The sequence below is a fragment of the Diceros bicornis genome, chromosome 35 (genome assembly GCF_020826845.1).
Source record: "Diceros bicornis minor isolate mBicDic1 chromosome 35, mDicBic1.mat.cur, whole genome shotgun sequence".
Classification (NCBI taxonomy): domain Eukaryota; kingdom Metazoa; phylum Chordata; class Mammalia; order Perissodactyla; family Rhinocerotidae; genus Diceros; species Diceros bicornis.
In genome coordinates this window covers 18543046-18559258 of record NC_080774.1, presented here as the reverse complement: position 1 = coordinate 18559258, position 16213 = coordinate 18543046, and the positions used below count along the sequence as shown (strand labels likewise).

The window sequence follows — 16213 nt, the reverse complement described above, 5'->3', positions numbered from 1 at the left end:
CAGCATCCTGTTTTCAAAGTTTGGGGCGGCCTGCAGCTTTGGCACCAAGCACTGCCGCTGACTTCATCTCTCAAGACCACAAATACCCAATAATTGGTGGGATGGGCCCACAGCATCAGCTCTCCCTGTGGGCCTCAGGGCCAAACCTAAGACAATCTACTTGTCTGCCCACCACACTGGGTCTCCTCATGAGCACCCACAGACATCTATCAGGATGAGTTCTTCAGAGGAATTGACCTGGAGGTATTTTAAGGACACCATGAATCAAGCAACTGATCTTGTTTCTCTCTTTGCTTTGACTACTAGGAAGCTCAAAGTCAGATCTGCAGCCAAACTCTGGTAACTGTACCAACATTATGCCTGCATTCCACATACAAACCTTCCCCTGACTTCATCTTATTTTCCCCTCCTGTCCCCATGTCCCATTTTTCCAATTTTAAGTTATATTATTTTCTGTGAATTTTATAAGCTGTTTCAAATCTGTTTCAGACAGAACTACGGTAGACACAGCACACACGTTACCTCTGGAGGGTAAGGATTCTCTTTTTTCATGTAACATGGAATCCTCAGTATTCAGCATCAAACTCAATACATATACAGGCACTAAATAAATGCTGGCTGAATTGATAAATAAAGCAAAAAACTCTACATAAAAACTGCCTCCGTTACCAGGTTGCCTCACAAGAGACACCTCCCTCCCACTCCACATGGTGGGGTCTGCACAGGAGTGCCCAGGGCCTGGGGGGCAGGCTCCTTAGGGAGCCCTCTCGCCATAGGGGGCAGTGATCTCAACCCCAGACCTAATGAGCCACTCCCTAACTTCCACCTGCAACGGGCCTGGCACGGAACAGGCAGGCCCGGACATTCCGGAAGTGACAAGGACATTCCGGAAGTGACAAGTCGTTTCCAGAGGCAGCAGCCGGCCTGGCTCTCTCCAAACCACAACAGGCCCCTCCCTTGTGGGAACTCTGACGGGGCCCAGATGTGGGGAAGAACGCCTTGAGAACTCTTGGCAAGCATGTGTCAAGCCTTGACTGGGAGTCAGCTCTGCCAGTGCAGGGTGGCTCCCAACCAGGAGAGCACCAGGCAATTCCTTACACAGGGCCTCCGACCGCCTTCTTTGAAACAGAAGTCTTTTTAAAAATAGCTCCAAAAGTAGTCACTCAAATAAAAAGTAAAGAAACAGAAATCTGTAAAAATAAAGGCACACAAGACACGATGGTGCCCAGACAGAAGTCGGGTACAGGATCAGGGGACTGGAGGGAAGGAGGTCAGGCACTGGCTGCTTTTCCTCTTAGGCTGCACGTGGTTGACCTTTGGCCTTCTGTGGCGAAACTGCCTGAGGTCCACCGCTGCAGGGGAAGACAGTCAGGAAGGGCAGCGGGGGGGGGGGGGGGGGGGGGGGGGGGGGCTCTCACAACTACATCAAGGACGGTGACAGGACCGCATCCGGCAGCACCAGGCACCACACACAGGACAAGACTCGCTAAGCCTCACCAGGGCCCTGAGAGGGAGGAGACTTTCCTCAGTTTCGGGGCGGGGGGGGGGTGGCGGGGGGGGGCAGGAGGCGGGCCCAAGCTGACAGTCACGCAGGTGGCTGGGTGGCAGGGCCTGTACCCCCTCGGGAGGCCCGGCTCTGTCCAGGCACAGGCGGCCTGCGCCACCTCTGTCAGTTACCCGGCAGTGTCACGCATCTCACTGTGCTTCTCACCCCAACGCGGTGAGGCGGGCCAGCACCACCTCCCCCAGCGCCACCTCCCCAGCGCCACCTCCCCAGGCGCCACCTCCCCAGCGCCACCTCCCCAGGCGCCAGGACTGGCCACGCCCCCACAGTGGAGCCCCGCAGGCCAGACACGCATCTTGCCCTCACCCCCAGCCCAATCACTCAGCACGCCTCGAAAATGGCTCCTCCTTGTTCTGATTAATCCTGTTCTGATTGATCCTGTTCTGATTGATCCTGCTTTCTTATTGCCTTCCTTGAAGCAGAAGGACTCATTTGGATATTCCCCCAGTTTCAGGAATTTTCTAATAAGCTGTCCAAATCCAGAGATCTGACCGCAGCATAACATATGCCAAAGGCGGGCTCTAAAGGCGGGAGTCCTCTCTTCCTACACGGCCACTGCCGTGTGCGCTCCTGAGGGCGGAGCGTGACCGGCTCCACGTTCAGCCGAGGGGGAGGTGGGTCCGGGCAAAGGGTCCAGGTCCCCTCAATGGCCACACTAGTTTTTTCCGTTTCAGAGTCAGACCATAATCCTGACCCAGCTAGACGGCCCACAAACGTATGACCCTGTTCTCAGCCTAGGAAAAAAGAAGAAACTCTCAACAGTCTGCTACAAATCTACAGCGAATGACCTGTACAATATAACACAGAACTAGACCGGGGCTCTGAGCACTCTTTCTCGATTTGGAAGCCATAATCTCATCTGGTCTCTCCACTTTATAAAGGAGGAAGTGGGAGTCCAGAGATGTTTAGGGACTTGCCTACGGTTGCACAGCAGACACATCTCGGGATAGAACCTAGGTTTTCTGACCCCTTCTCACAACTTTGTTCCATTTACCAGGAGGGTGATCGCTGGGACCTATGAAGTCACCAATGAAGAAAGAGCTGGCACGAGCATTCCTGGTGTGCGCGCACGCTCCCCTGGTGTACTAAGTGCATGGGAAGAATGAGACCAGAGCCCTGAGGCATTCTTCTGAAGTCTAAGTACCAGTATTTCAAAAGTTTAATGAAACCTACTAGACTCTGAGCAAAATCCATTTTGAGTTAACCTCAATAAGATTAATTAAGCTACAACAGAATCAAATTAACTCTTCACCTCTGTCCTCATTTGTCCCCACTGTAGGGTGAGTTTTCCAACAACAACAAAAAATTAACACATACTGAAAGTAAACTCTGACTTTAAAATCAAACGTTTCAACAAATCGTTAGAAGTTATACCTGAGTTAAATCGAAAGGAACAGCAAAACAGTATAATAGCCCCAGAATTTTAAACGTTTGTGTACTCTAATATTTAAAATTGGGAGTCAATGGGACGCCCCTGACTATAAAGGCACAGAGGTGGTGACAGGACGGGACGAGCTGAACACAAATTTGCACGTCTCCTGTGAGGGAGCGGGGCAGAAAGGAAGGGACATAGATGGGTTTGAGTCACAGGGACCTTCGTGCAAACCCCGGCTCCGGCCTCTCCGGGCCCCTCTGACCGGCAGTTTCCTGGAATGAGGCAGGCACCACGGAGCAGGCTTGTGGTGACGACAAAATGAGATCAGTGCACACGGGTCCAAGCCCACGGCCTGCACTAAAGGCACCCAGTAGTCAGAGGCAGTAGACAGTGTTATTATTCCTGGGTGCTCTGCCCAGGGGACCTCACGGGAAGGGGGACACAGTGTAATTCTTGCTCTGAGTAGAGCTCAGGGAGGTCATGCAACAGGACTTGCCTAAAGCACACACTCATGGTGGGACCGCAAAGCCTCAGTTCTTCCCCACAAATCCACTCTGCCCCTCGTGAGAGATCTGAACCACCGAGAGGAGGGTTAGTAGAGACAGCTCTTGAATTCTGGGGTTAAGAGTACAGGTTTTCGAGGCAAAGAGACATGGAGCGTGAGGGTCCTGGCTCTACCACTTCTTGCTAAATAAAATCAGGCCAGTTACCTCTCCAAGGCTCAGTCTTCTCATCCAGAGAATGGGAATAAAAAGGGCCCCTTCCTTACAGGACTTTTGCATAGATTACAAGAAATGACACACGTGAGGCGGCTCACAGAGTGGAGCCCGTTTGAGTGCTCACTCCCGTATCCTTGTCCCTGCTGGAGTTTTCTCCTAAGCACCTGCTAACGCACTATGAATGCACCTGTGTATCGACCTGCTGTCTTGTCTCCCCCAGCAGCCGTGAGGGCAGCGAGTTTGTTGGTTCTGTTCACTGCTCTGTCCGAGCCCCTAAACAGTGCTTGGCACACAGCAGGCGCACAGGAAATATTTGCTGAATGAATGGGGCATAAGCAGACAGATTAGGACAGACAGGAGCAAGACTGATCTAACATTGCCTGTACTGCCAAAATGCAGGGCAAACTTGCAGGAAAAATCTCCCTGCCCTTTGTTTCCCGAATGTCGTCCAAGACCATTTGGAGTTCCTCAACGTGAAAGGGAACACAGAGAACTCAATTTATGAGACCTCGACGGCCCATCCAGTGCACACCAGGAGCCATGAAGGTGGAGGCCAGGAAGGCCCTGTCCTTCAGGTGGGCTCACAGTCAGGTGGGCAGGGCCGGCTTTGTGGGCAGGCGCCCCATGCAGGTGCTTAAGGCCAAAAGCTCAGGAGGGCCCGAGCTTGGGGAATGCTCTGCTGCTGCCATCTTGAAATTCTTAACCATTTTTTAACAAGGGGCTCCACAATTTTCATTTTGCTCATGCTAGTAGGAAACACTTACGTACTGAAGTAAATACACTACAAAGCAAGTCCCAAGTCCCAAGGAGAGAAAAATGCCTGTGGGAAGAAAAAGGAAGAGTCAAAAACCACTTCCTACAGCAGCTGGTCCCTGAAGGAGGCGCAGGCAGGGGCATCTGCTGAATGTCTCCCATGGGAGAAGAGATTCATGTAAGTATCACATTTAACTCTGACAACCACCCTACACATTGCGTGTGATTATGCCCACTGGAACTGAGGCCCGTCCAAAGTCATATAACAGCCTAGGGAGGTGACAGAGGTGGGAGCCAAACCCAGGCCCATCCCTCCCTAAGGCCAAGGCTCAGGGAGAAAATGCAAGGGTCAACAGAGGTGGTATTTCAGAGGGCAGAATATTCAAAGTGGGGGCGAATCCAAGAGATGCCAGCCTGGAAGTGTGAACAAGCGTGTGGGTGTGGAGTGGAGAAAACGTGCCATGCACTGGCACGGTGCTCAAACCCTGCGGGCTCCCCGGTGCTCCGGGCCTCCTCCCAGGAGGACTGAGCACCCCTCAGCTGGCATCACCTGTACGTGATGCACCCCTGCTACATCTCTAACACTAAATGGAAACCTATTTGTTTGCCTGTCTGTTTTCTCTACGTTAGACTGGGGCATCGCGAGAACTCACACACACTGATCCTGGTGGGCAGAATTCTGAGACGGCCCAAGATCCCAGCCCCAGGCGCAGGTGCCCAGGGTGAGCCCCTAACCTGAGTGTGGTGGGGCCAGGGAACGGGATGGGGTAGTTGCTCCCCTCATGAGGTTATGCTATACAGGAAAGTGATGAATGGTGACTCCCATGACGGCATTCCGTTACAAGACTCCATAGCAGCAGATTCTCCTGTCGGCCTTGAAGAAGCAAGCTGCCGTGACTCCTACAGCTGCAAGAAAATGAATTCTGCCAAGAACCACTGTAAGCTTGGAAGAGGACCTAATGCTCAGATGAGACCCCAGCCCTGGCCAACTCCCTGACTGCAGCCAGGTGAGACCCCAAGCAGAGGACCCAGCTAAACCGTGTCCGGACTCCAGACCCATGGGAACTGCGACATAATAACTGGGTGCCGTTTTGGACCCGAGTTCGTGGAAGCTTATTACACACAACAGATAACTGCACGGAGCCTGGATGCGGCAGGTGCTCCACACCTCTTGGCAGGACTTAACTGGACAGACTCTCAACAGGGACAAGAGAGTCCAGACTAAGAAATCGTCAAGAAAGGCAGAGAGGAACCCCAAAGAGTGGACAGGAGTCAAAGAAGAGGTGCTGGATAGAGATGGGGAAGCGTGGTCTGCAGAGCAAGGACATGCCAACCCCACCCCTCCCTGATGCTGTGGGGGAGGGAGGGAAGGCACAGGCATCTTCAGAAGGTGATAAGGAGAAAGGAGTCCTCTGGGGAATTCCAGGTCAAGACCAAAAGGGGAAAGGAGTGTGGAGCGAAAGGCAGAGATGTAAGGGAGTTTACAGTTTACCACTGAAACCAGGTGAAACAGAGGAGACAAAATCCTGATGCTCTGGCCCAAACGTTTGCTCGGGCAGGCAAGAAAAAGTCTAAAGGAAGGCTAACAAACATTTTCATGCTCTTGACTTGGAAACGCTGGATGAAAAAAACAACATTTACTCCTGATCCAAACTCTGGAGACAACACAACCGTATTCTCTCCCGGGGCCCTGCCTGGCACACAACCACTTACTTCTCATGCCAGACTGAGGCGGCTCCCAGGATGGCGATGGAGCCAGGAGTTGCTGCCAGCAAGGCCATCTGTTCACCAATTCCCACAGTCTGAACAGCACAGCTTCCAAAAGGGCATTGCTGGAGGCCGGCAGCAGCGTGCACACACAGAGAGCAGGGAAAGGAGGGAGAGAACAGGATCTATATGCTCTGCGTCAGTCGGCTTCATTCTGGGCAGGAGATGGTCAGGTCTTGAGACGTTCCCCAGAAGGTCTTCAGAGAAACCGTCTGAATGACGACACTGATTCTGCAAAGCGTGCCTTCCTATCTGCATCGTGGAGGGGTGTAGCCAGGTAAGGGTGTGGGCTGCTCCAAGTCAGAGCATCCACGGCCCCTCTCACGGCCGGATCAGCATGACATGGTGGACACAGCACCTGCAGGGAGTTGAACCCTCTAATTCTACACTGTGAACTAACACCGATATGAGCAACATCTTACGAAGACCAAACGTAGCAAGTGTCCTCCAAGCCCCTCGTGGACCGGACTCTGTGCGAGGAGCCCCAAGTAAACTACCTGACAACCCTCAAAGGTGGTGGTTTTATCTCTGTTTTACAGATGAGACCCACAGAGGTGCAGTAACCCACAGAGGTAAAGGAACTCAGCCACTAGTGCAGGAGCCCAAATCTGAAGCTCCGTCTGCCCGACTCTGAACCCCTCGCTCTCTCCTCTACACCTTGCTCTCTCTCGGACACGTATGCAATTTACCACAGGCTCACAACAAAGTTAACATATTTAAACTGTTGTAATGCTGCAAGTAGGCAGAGAACTAAGGCCGTGACACTCAGGGAAGCGCCAACAGTTAGGGAGGAGACAAAGCACATGTAGTGCAATGGAAGGCAGGTGTGGTACCTGGTATAGAGGGAGAGAACAAGAGCCACCTGCTTCCTCTGAAGAGGGGGTCACAAACGTTTGGGGTGGGAGCACTTTGAGCTGGCCATGAGGACTGCAGCCAGCTGAAGAGGAACTGGCTTAGAGAAAGAGCATGGTCAGGGAGCAGGGAGCTGTCCTGCTGGAAAAAGCAAGAGGGAGGGAGAGGAACAGCCAGCAACAAAGGGTGAGGCGGGATGTGAAAGACTGGGGACCGCGAGCAGGAAGCATGGGCACCTCAAGACTAGCGTCCATCTGAGAGTGGGGATGACAGGGAGGTAGAGGGAGGGGCAGGTGGGTAGCCCCGAGACGGAACCTCCCTGAGGGAAAGTACAAGGGCCCGAAGGTGGTGCCACCAGGGGGACTGGGGAACAAGCAGGCAGGTGACACAGAAGATCCAGTCCATGTGTTCCAGCAATGGACTGGCTACGGGTCAGCCAAAGGTAACTTCCTGGATGACCCGAAAGACGAAACCATCAATTAAGGGTAGACAGAGGGGAGAGGGGAGGAGAGAGGACTACTCTCTGTCCCCAGGTTCTATGCCGACCAGCACCCCTCAGACACTAAATCACGGCAGTTTGCCTTCAGGATCAATTTGAAGCAAAGAGAAATCTCTCCCTAACTCTCCTCCACCCCAACAAGCAAAACAACGGACTATTCCATACATTTTTTCTCTGGGAGAGGCCTAGAGAGAGAAAGCCTGGAAATGCAAATTAACCCATGGATGTGAATGAGTTTCAGTCAAAGCCTAAACCAGGACACCAGAATGTTTCTTGTTCGGCTTCTAGAAAGCAGGACGGTATCTTCTGGCTAAAAAGGGGAGTGAAATGTCAGCTGAGTGAAGAGGGACTGAAAAGGGACCCGAGGGGACAAGCTCAGAGCCAGGTCCCAACTCCAGCCCAGGGTCCCCCAGTGCGCACGATGGCGCCGGGGGCCTGCCGCGAGCGGTGAGCAGGGGCTCACAGGGGTCAGAGCGATCTGCCCTCCTGGGAGGCAGCACCACGAGTGCAAGGGGGCCCACGGTTCCAACTCTGGCGCCGCCTCTACACCTGGGTAACCTGAGGCAAGTCCCCTCACCTGTGCATGCGAGACAGCAGATTCAACTAAACCACTAAACTGGGCTCCTGAGAGGCGGCGGGGATAACCCGAGTGTTAGCGGCAACGGAGGTCTCGCTTTGAATACAATGCGTCCCACATGCCACCCTGGGCCTCGGGTTCACCACCTGTGAACTGGGAAATGCCCCCTCATAGGGTCGCTGTGAGGATTAAACACGGCAGTCCATAGAGCTGCCGTGATTTACTTCCCGTCCCTTTGTAAGGTCCTCTCCAGCCCCAAGTGTGCAGAGGAAGGGGCCTTTTATTGGCCAGAAAGGTACATACACATTTCCATATCACCACTACTTTTGAGTTCTTTATTAATTGAAACAATTCGAAACACTATGCTGTCCGCTAATGAAAGGCAATTTAAAAAAAAAATAGTTCTTCGCCCCAAAGACAATCGAGGCGAGAGCGCTAAACACTAACTCCTGGACAAGAGCCCTGAAAGAAAGAAGAGATTCCATCCCCAGGTAGGGGCTGGAGAGAAGCTCAGGCGCGGGGACGGCGCCCACGGCCTCAGAGCCCCACACAGCGGTCAGCAGGCCCTCCTCCCAGCTCTCCCTCCCCCGGAGTTTCCAAAGAGCAGACTTCCACTCCCCCAACCCAGCCCAATGCGAGTCTGATCTACAACACGGCCCATTACTGCCCCCACTTGGAGTTCGGCTGATTCCAGCCTTAGAGCCCTGCCCCAGACCCTGAGCAACCCACAACCCCAGGAGAAAGAGAAAATTTGTCACTGCCGCTGGCTCTTCCTGGGGTGTAACATTAAAATGAGGGCCTGGCAATTGAATAAGACATCCCTTTGATTTTTGCAGGCAACTATTTCCTCACAGACATGATCTTGAGAAATAATGGGTGCCACAATAAAAGTGAATATATCCCCTCCCTTCATTCAAACACACACAAACTTCAAAGACGGGCCAGGCATATTTCCACCACTTCTGCATGTGGGTTTAACCAAGAGAACGTCCTGCTCTGGGGAATGAATGGTTGACCCCAGTTTCTGAACGCATATTTCCTTTTCCAATTAATTTTCCTCCTCCTTACAAGATGAAACAGACTTTTTTTTTTAAAAGAACAATATCCTTGAACTCTGTTTACTTTTTTAAACTTTGAGAGTCAGAGTTTAAGCCTGGGTCCTTGGTACAGAGGGATACATTATATAATGCAGTGCCAAATCTGTAAACCAACAAAATACCCACAGAGAAGGCCTTAATTTTTGGCAAAGAACAACAGAAGTGCTTCTGGTGTCCACTCGTGAGTATAGCAACTGAGGGCTCCAGCGTAAGGAATTTTTTAAATGAGCATAGCTAAAGATTTCTCACAAGCACAAAAAACACCTTGAATTCATAAAACTTGGAGGTTGAAATTCTGTTTCAAATCAGCAACGTGCTCACCTCAAAAGGAATACCTTACCAAAAGCAGGATGGAAGAGTGAGAGCATATTACAATGATTAGTTTTTTAAAAAGCACAGGTAAAATCTGGAAAGAAGTTCATAAAGATGCTCATACTGGTAAAGCAAGGGTGGCAGAATACTGGTAATTATTTTCCTTCTTTCTAAATGTTATATAACGTTATTAAAGCCGTTTATAGTTAAAGAGATGTATAATTTTTAAAGCACTACTACAAAGGTGGTGTACTCTTTTTTGAGGGTTCTCCCTTTTGGAAAGGAACAAGAGTATTTCTTACCTGCTTGGAAGAAAGCCGTAAGAACGAAAATGACAAGTCTGCTTACCTGAGGTTTAACTTTCGATCTTCATCACTGCCAGCCTCCAACTAGAGAGAAAGAGAGAGAATGTCACACCACAGATACCACGAGCAACGAGCCCCAGATACTAGTCTCACATTCTCGCCTCTGGTGTCTGAAAAAGACACAGACGTCCAGGAAACCTGGCTATTTCTGAAAGGCCGCACCCTTTCCTCACCAATCCTGCTCTGCTGTTCCTCTGAGTAACTTCCAGGGGGAAATTTTCAGGTTTCCCAAGGTTTACCCACATGCCTTCCACAATATTGTGTATTGATTCCCGTAACTGAACGTTCCTATCTGGCATCGTTGCTCAACACACCCGTTTGGCTCTCAGCTCTCAACTTTCCAGGGTTGTTTAGGATCTTATCCTGTTTTTCTTTTTTAAGGGGAGGGGGGCTATGTTTTAAGAGAATCCATTTCCTCCTTCAAGCTAGGCAATGGCTGAGTGATCAACGGCACCTTAAGCCCCGACACACGGGTTTAAAAAAAAAACCATTCCAGGCAAGTCTTGCACGATGGAAGGTGGCCAGAATCAGGCTGTCTGTCTGTGGGTCTCAAAAGCTCTTAGTGGTTCTCAAAAGAGCCTTAAATGTTTGATACAAAACTTCCTCTGCTATTGGTTTATTGACATAAAGGAAAGAAGGGGATATTTAATATTTTCTAAAAGTTAAAAAGATAAGAGGGTTAGGCTCCAAAAGTAAGCATGGCTTAAGGCCCAGTTATAATTTTTCCTTTTTTTCTTTCAAGGAGAAAAGTGAAATGAGAAGAAAACATACACACAGCCCCCCCCCCCCAAAACACACACACACATAACTCTGCACTCCTGGGTCTTGGCGTGTTTTGTGTGTTACACAGAGGAGCCCAGTGAATGGGTAAGAGAAACCTGGAAAGCAGTGACAGCTGGGAGAGAGGCAAGGCTGATGGAGGAGAGAAACCAGACAGAAGCCAATGGCGATGAGAAAAGGGTACAGAGCTAATGCGGGGGTGGGGGGGGGGCCTGGGCAGCAAGGGACACACACCAGAGGCGGCAATTTCAACAAGGAATGAGTACACCAGAGGGTCCCGGAGTCCCTAAATTTTATTAAGACAATGTATGTATAGTGTCATGCAGAGGCATACAGTGGGGCCAATCAGTTAGTTCTCACGCTCCCTGCCCTACACTGAAGGAGAAGTGGAAAAACTGGGGAAGGATCTGCTGACCACAGAGTCATGAGCCTTGGTCCCCAAATGAAACATACACAAAACAACTCACACAACAACAACAACAACAACAAACTTAGAAGAGAATGTTGGGTCTAACCCAGTGGTTCCCAACCAGGCAATTTTTCTCAACAAGGGACACAGGGCACCGTCTGGAGGGTGCTACTGGCATCTAGTGGGTGGAGGACATTGTGCTGCTAAACATCCTACAATACAGAGACAGCCCCCCACAGCAGAGAAGGTTCTGGTCCCCAGGTCAGCAGCACCGAGGTTGAGAAACCCTGATCCAACCCAGAAGAAGAGACTGAAAACCTGCCCATAAAAATCAGTCACACTAAACGACTGTCAAAAATAACAATGTTACGATCCATTCCTGAAAGTTACTGATTTATCTGTTCTTGCGCTCTCTGCCTGTTCTCACAAAGGAATGAGATATGGGTAACAGTAAAATGACATAAATGAGATTGAAAGATGGGGAAAAAAGGGACAAAAATCAAGAGCGTTGCTTTGCCGGTCAGGCTGTGATTTCCCTGAGTTCCCACGCCGAGCAGCAGGACAGGCTGAGGCCCAGAGAGGGGAAGTAACCCGAGGAAGGTCAGGCCCGAGGCAGAGCCGGCCTGGCCCCTCGTCTCCGACTCTGTGCGCATGCACTTGCTCTCTCCGTGCCACCTCGCTTCTTCACGTCTCACCCCATCTGGAAGACAGCCTCGCCTTCCAGGGAACATCTCGGCCTCTGCTCGCTCACTGGGTGGACGAATGCTGTTGATTTACTCAAGTCAAATAAAAGGTGGCTGAGTTTTATTCTATGTTTATCAGGTCACTGGCACTTTGTGAAAATAAAGCTTTATATAATAACTTAAAATGTGTCTAGTGGGAACAACCCAAGCGTCCAACAAAATGTGGTACATCCATACAATGGAATACTATTTGGCAATAAAAAGGAACGAAGTCCTGACCCATGCTACAACATGGATGAACCATGAAAACATCATGCTAAGGGAAAGAAACCAGTCACAAAAGACCACATAGTGTATGATTCCACTTATATGAAATGCCCAGAACAGGCAACTCCATAGAGACAGAAAGCAGATTAGTGGTTGCCTAGAGTTAGTGAGAGTGGGGCAGGGGTTGGGGGGTGATGGCTAAGGGGTGTGGGGTTTCTTTTTGGGGTGATGAAAATGTTCTGGAATTAGATAGTGGTGATGGTTGCAGAACCTTGTGAATATACTAAAAGCCACTGAACTGAACACTTTAAAATGATGAATTTATGGCATGTGAATTATACCTCAGCTAAAAAATAACAGGGGCAGCCCCAGTGGCCTAGTGGTTAAGTTTCCATGCTCCGATTCAGCGGTCTGGGGTTCGGTTCCCAGGCACGGACCTACACCACTCGTCCGTCAGTGGCCATGCTGCAGTGCTGGCTCACATACAAAAAGAGGAAGATTGGCAGCAGATGTGAGCTCAGGGCCAATCTTCCTCAGCAAAAAATAATAATAATAATAAAATTTTAAAAAATCTGTCTAAGGCAAGAATAGACCAGGTCTAAGTAACAGAGAATGTGCAGTTTAGAGTCAGAGACCTGGTCTCTGTATACAGAGACCCTCTGTATACAGAGAGGCCCTCTGTATAACCCCTTCCTGAAGCTCATCCCACACAGTTTTTGAGAAGGGAACATGGGATTAAGTGCATGGAAGGGCTTTGTAAATTGCAAAACAGCAGTAATAGGAAGGATGAAGGAGAACAGATGTCTCTGTGGGGAGAAGGGAAGCCAGCAGCCTAACTTCTCAGTTGCAGGCAATTGGCCACCAACGTTCTTTCTCAGCATGCAGAGGAAGGATTACTAGAATCTTCTGTCTGTAGACAAGACAACTCATTCACGGCCTCTCCTCCAGAGGAAGGGCTGTGAGGCTCCACTTCGCAGCCACTCTGAGAATGTTCTGCCAGTCCCAGCAAAACAGGCCGAAGAGCCACCCTGCCAGGAGCCGGCGAGGCAGACACGGCTGCTACATCAACTACAGGTCTGTCTCTGTCTCTCACAGACACACACAGACCTTTCCATGGTATCAGTCAACTTCCTCCATGCCCTCCCCCAGAGAAGGGGCCTGAATCGCACAGATGCTGGCGGGCCCCTTCCTGGGCCTGCAGGCTCCTCCTCCCGCCTTCTCTCTCCCTTCTCTAAACAGTTCGCTGTCTCCTCCTCCAGCTGCTCTGTCTTCAGGTCAACACGCAGCTTTGCCATGGAAATGAGTTTAGACCAGAGGCCTTAACCGGTTCTCCAAGAGAAGGTGGGGGAGGGTGGGGGACAAGAGGGTGGCTCTGCAGCTGCCGGCTCAGAGGCCTGAGGTCCCAGCCCAGCACAGTCCAGCCCAACTGCAGACTCAGGGGACCAATTCCCCGAGTGACCCCAAAGCAAGGAGCCAGCCAAACACAGGCCTGGTCACACACAGAAACCCGCGCAGTACGGCCATGCCCTATCAGCCCCAGAATGCACCCGTGCAACCACAGAAACCCCAGAATCGGCGTTGGCCACACAGCCAGATGCACATCAACACGCAGCCCCGAGTAACAGTTCAAAAAGGAAAAACCCAGACTCAGCTGCACACAAAGACATGACACACAGTCACAGAGCACCCTGAGCTCACTCAGTCACTGTCACACAGTGACACGGGCACGCGAGAGGCACAGCCACTCACACCAAGAGCCAGCACTCCAGGGGCGTGCCATCGGGGAAACAATCTCACACATTCACAGGGGCACCCTGGGCGGCCTCTCTCCCAGCATCACACAGGCAGTTGCCAGCAAACAGGCCACATTGTCAGACACAGGAAAGTCACACAGTCTCACAGACGCACAGCCAGGCACACAGGGAGAGGGCCTAAACCAGCTACAGGGTCACAAATCTCAGAACCAGCGTCTCACGCACAGTCACCCAATTAGGAGTTCCAGTCACACATCCAGTCTCCCGCAGTCACCCCCAGATGGGGCCACTGTCACACACAGTTTCCTGCACCCCCAGACAGGGGTCATACCGCACACAGAGTCACCCCCAGACACGGGTCACAGTCAAAGTTTCACTGCACAGTCACCCCCAGACAGGGGTCACACCTGCACACAGTCACCCCCAGACAGGGGTCATACTGCCCACAGAGTCACCCCCAGACAGGAGTCACATCGCACACAGAGTCACTCCCAGACAGGGGTCATACTGCAGAGTCACCCCCAGACAGGGGTCACACCCGCACACAGTCATCCCCAGACAAGGGTCACACCTGCATACAGCCACCCCCAGACAGGGGTCATACTGCCCACAGACTCACCCCCAGACAGGGGTCACATCGTACACAGTGTCACCCCCAGACAGGGATCATACTGCACACAGTGACCCCCAGACAGGGGTCACACCCGCACACAGTCACCCCCAGACAGGGGTCACACATACGTACAGTCACCGCCAGACGGGGGTCACACCCGCACACACAGTCTCCCGCAGTCACCCCAGTCCGGCTGCCCAGGCGGGGTCGTACAGCGGGGTCCCCGCAGGCCCCGGCGCGCTCCGCCGGCCCTCGCGGCCCGGGCCCGGCGCAGGGCTGCACGGCGGGGCGGGCGCGGGCCCGGGGCTCACCTCGCTGTTGCTGGCGGAGGAGGAGGCGGCGCTGGGCGTGGGCGAGCGCTGCAGGGTCACCAGCGCCATGGCTGCGGCGCAGCCGCGGGGGCCGCCGAGGCCTCGCGCTAGAGCCGCCGCCGCCCGGGCCGGGCCCGGGGCGCTCCAGGAGCCGCGCGCGGGCGGCCGGGCCGAGCCGGGCCGGGCCCGCCCCTCCCCCTCGCGGCCGCCGCCCCCGCCCCCGCCCCCCGCGCCGGCGCGCCGGGCCTGAGCCGGGGAGGGGGCGGGGCGCGCCGGGCCTGAGCCGGGGAGGGGGCGGGGCGCGCCGGGCCTGAGCGCGGGGAGGGGGCGGGGCGCGCCGGGCCTGAGCGCGGGGAGGGGGCGGGGCGCGTGCGCGGGGCGGGCGGCCGGAGCGGCGGCCGGAGGCCACCCTGGTCGGTCACGTCCTCGTGCGGCGGCCTTGCCGCCCGGGGACCCGCGGGCGGGAGACTGAGGCCCGGCGTCCGCGCGGTCAAGACTGCGCGGGGCGGGGAAGCCAGACCTCGGGGCCCCTGCGCCGTGAGCCCCGTGCGCGCATTCCTCTGCCCTGAGCTATTTATTGAGCACCTACTGAGTGCCAGGACGCAGTAGTCAACAGTGAGCAGAATAGATTAAGCCCGCCCTCAGGATTTACAGAGATAAATCAAATTGGGAGGCACGTTTTAAAAGTTGTTTTGCTAATCTTTCAATATGAATTCTTTCTGTGTGTCCAGAAACCCAGCCAACGCCTTGGGAAGTCAGGGAAGGCTTCTCTAGAAAGGGGCATTTGCTCTGAGGCCTGACCAGGGAACAGCATTAGCCAGTGAAGGGAAAAGAGGCAGCTCTGGAGTGAGGTGGAGGTAGGGGCTGCACGAAGACCCAGGAACTGGAAGGAGGTTGTTCCTGGAAGCAGGTTGTCTGCTGGCCCCTAGGGAGTGAGGAGGGAGAGAGCGGCCTGAGTCAGGGTGCGCTCTAGAAAGCTCTGGCTGCTGCGTGGAGAAGGGACTGTGGGGCAGAGGGATGAAGGGAGACCAGGGACGGGGCTGCTGCTGTTGTCCTGGGGAGAGGGGACCAGTAGGGAGATGCCGAGAAGGACGTGGAGGAAGATACCAAGAAGGCGGTACTGTCTTGCCTCAGTAATAGGAAGCTTCTCTCTCATCCAAAATCCCGTCTCACCTCTGTCTCACGCGCACATGGCACAGCACCCCCGAATGCACTGGTCCAGTCCGGCTCCCGTCTTACAGAAGGGCTCCACCATCCATCTCAGTGCCCAACCAGCAACCCAGGCGGCCTGCTGGATCCCTCCGCCTGCTTCCCCCAGATCCAGGAACTGGGCCCCCTGCGTATTCTTGGGGTCTGGCCCTCAGCACCATTCATCTCAAAGGTGGTTCTTAATGGGGTCGCTATAGCCCCTATGGAGTGTTTTTTGGGAAATTTGTGGGAATATTTTTGGTTGTCTCGCAGATGGGGTGGGGAGAGCTACTGGCGCTACCAGCGTTTAGAGGGCAGGAATGCTAAA

General features: G+C 53.1%; 1 protein-coding gene across 2 annotated transcripts in view; it reads right to left on the bottom strand.

The window, feature by feature from the left end:
• SSH1 (slingshot protein phosphatase 1) overlaps positions 1–14824 on the bottom strand; it is a 61028-nt gene extending 46204 nt beyond the window's left edge. The window contains exons 1-2 of one of the 2 annotated variants that reach the window (XM_058531646.1): positions 14698–14824; positions 9864–9904 (exon numbers count right to left, since the gene is read on the bottom strand). In XM_058531646.1, the coding sequence (XP_058387629.1) occupies positions 9864–9904; positions 14698–14766 (110 nt within the window). In that variant the 5' untranslated portion in view covers positions 14767–14824. The remainder of the gene's footprint in view (positions 1–9863; positions 9905–14697) is intronic. The other variant, XM_058531644.1, reaches the window with a different exon arrangement.
• Between the last annotated feature and the right edge of the window lie 1389 nt (positions 14825–16213).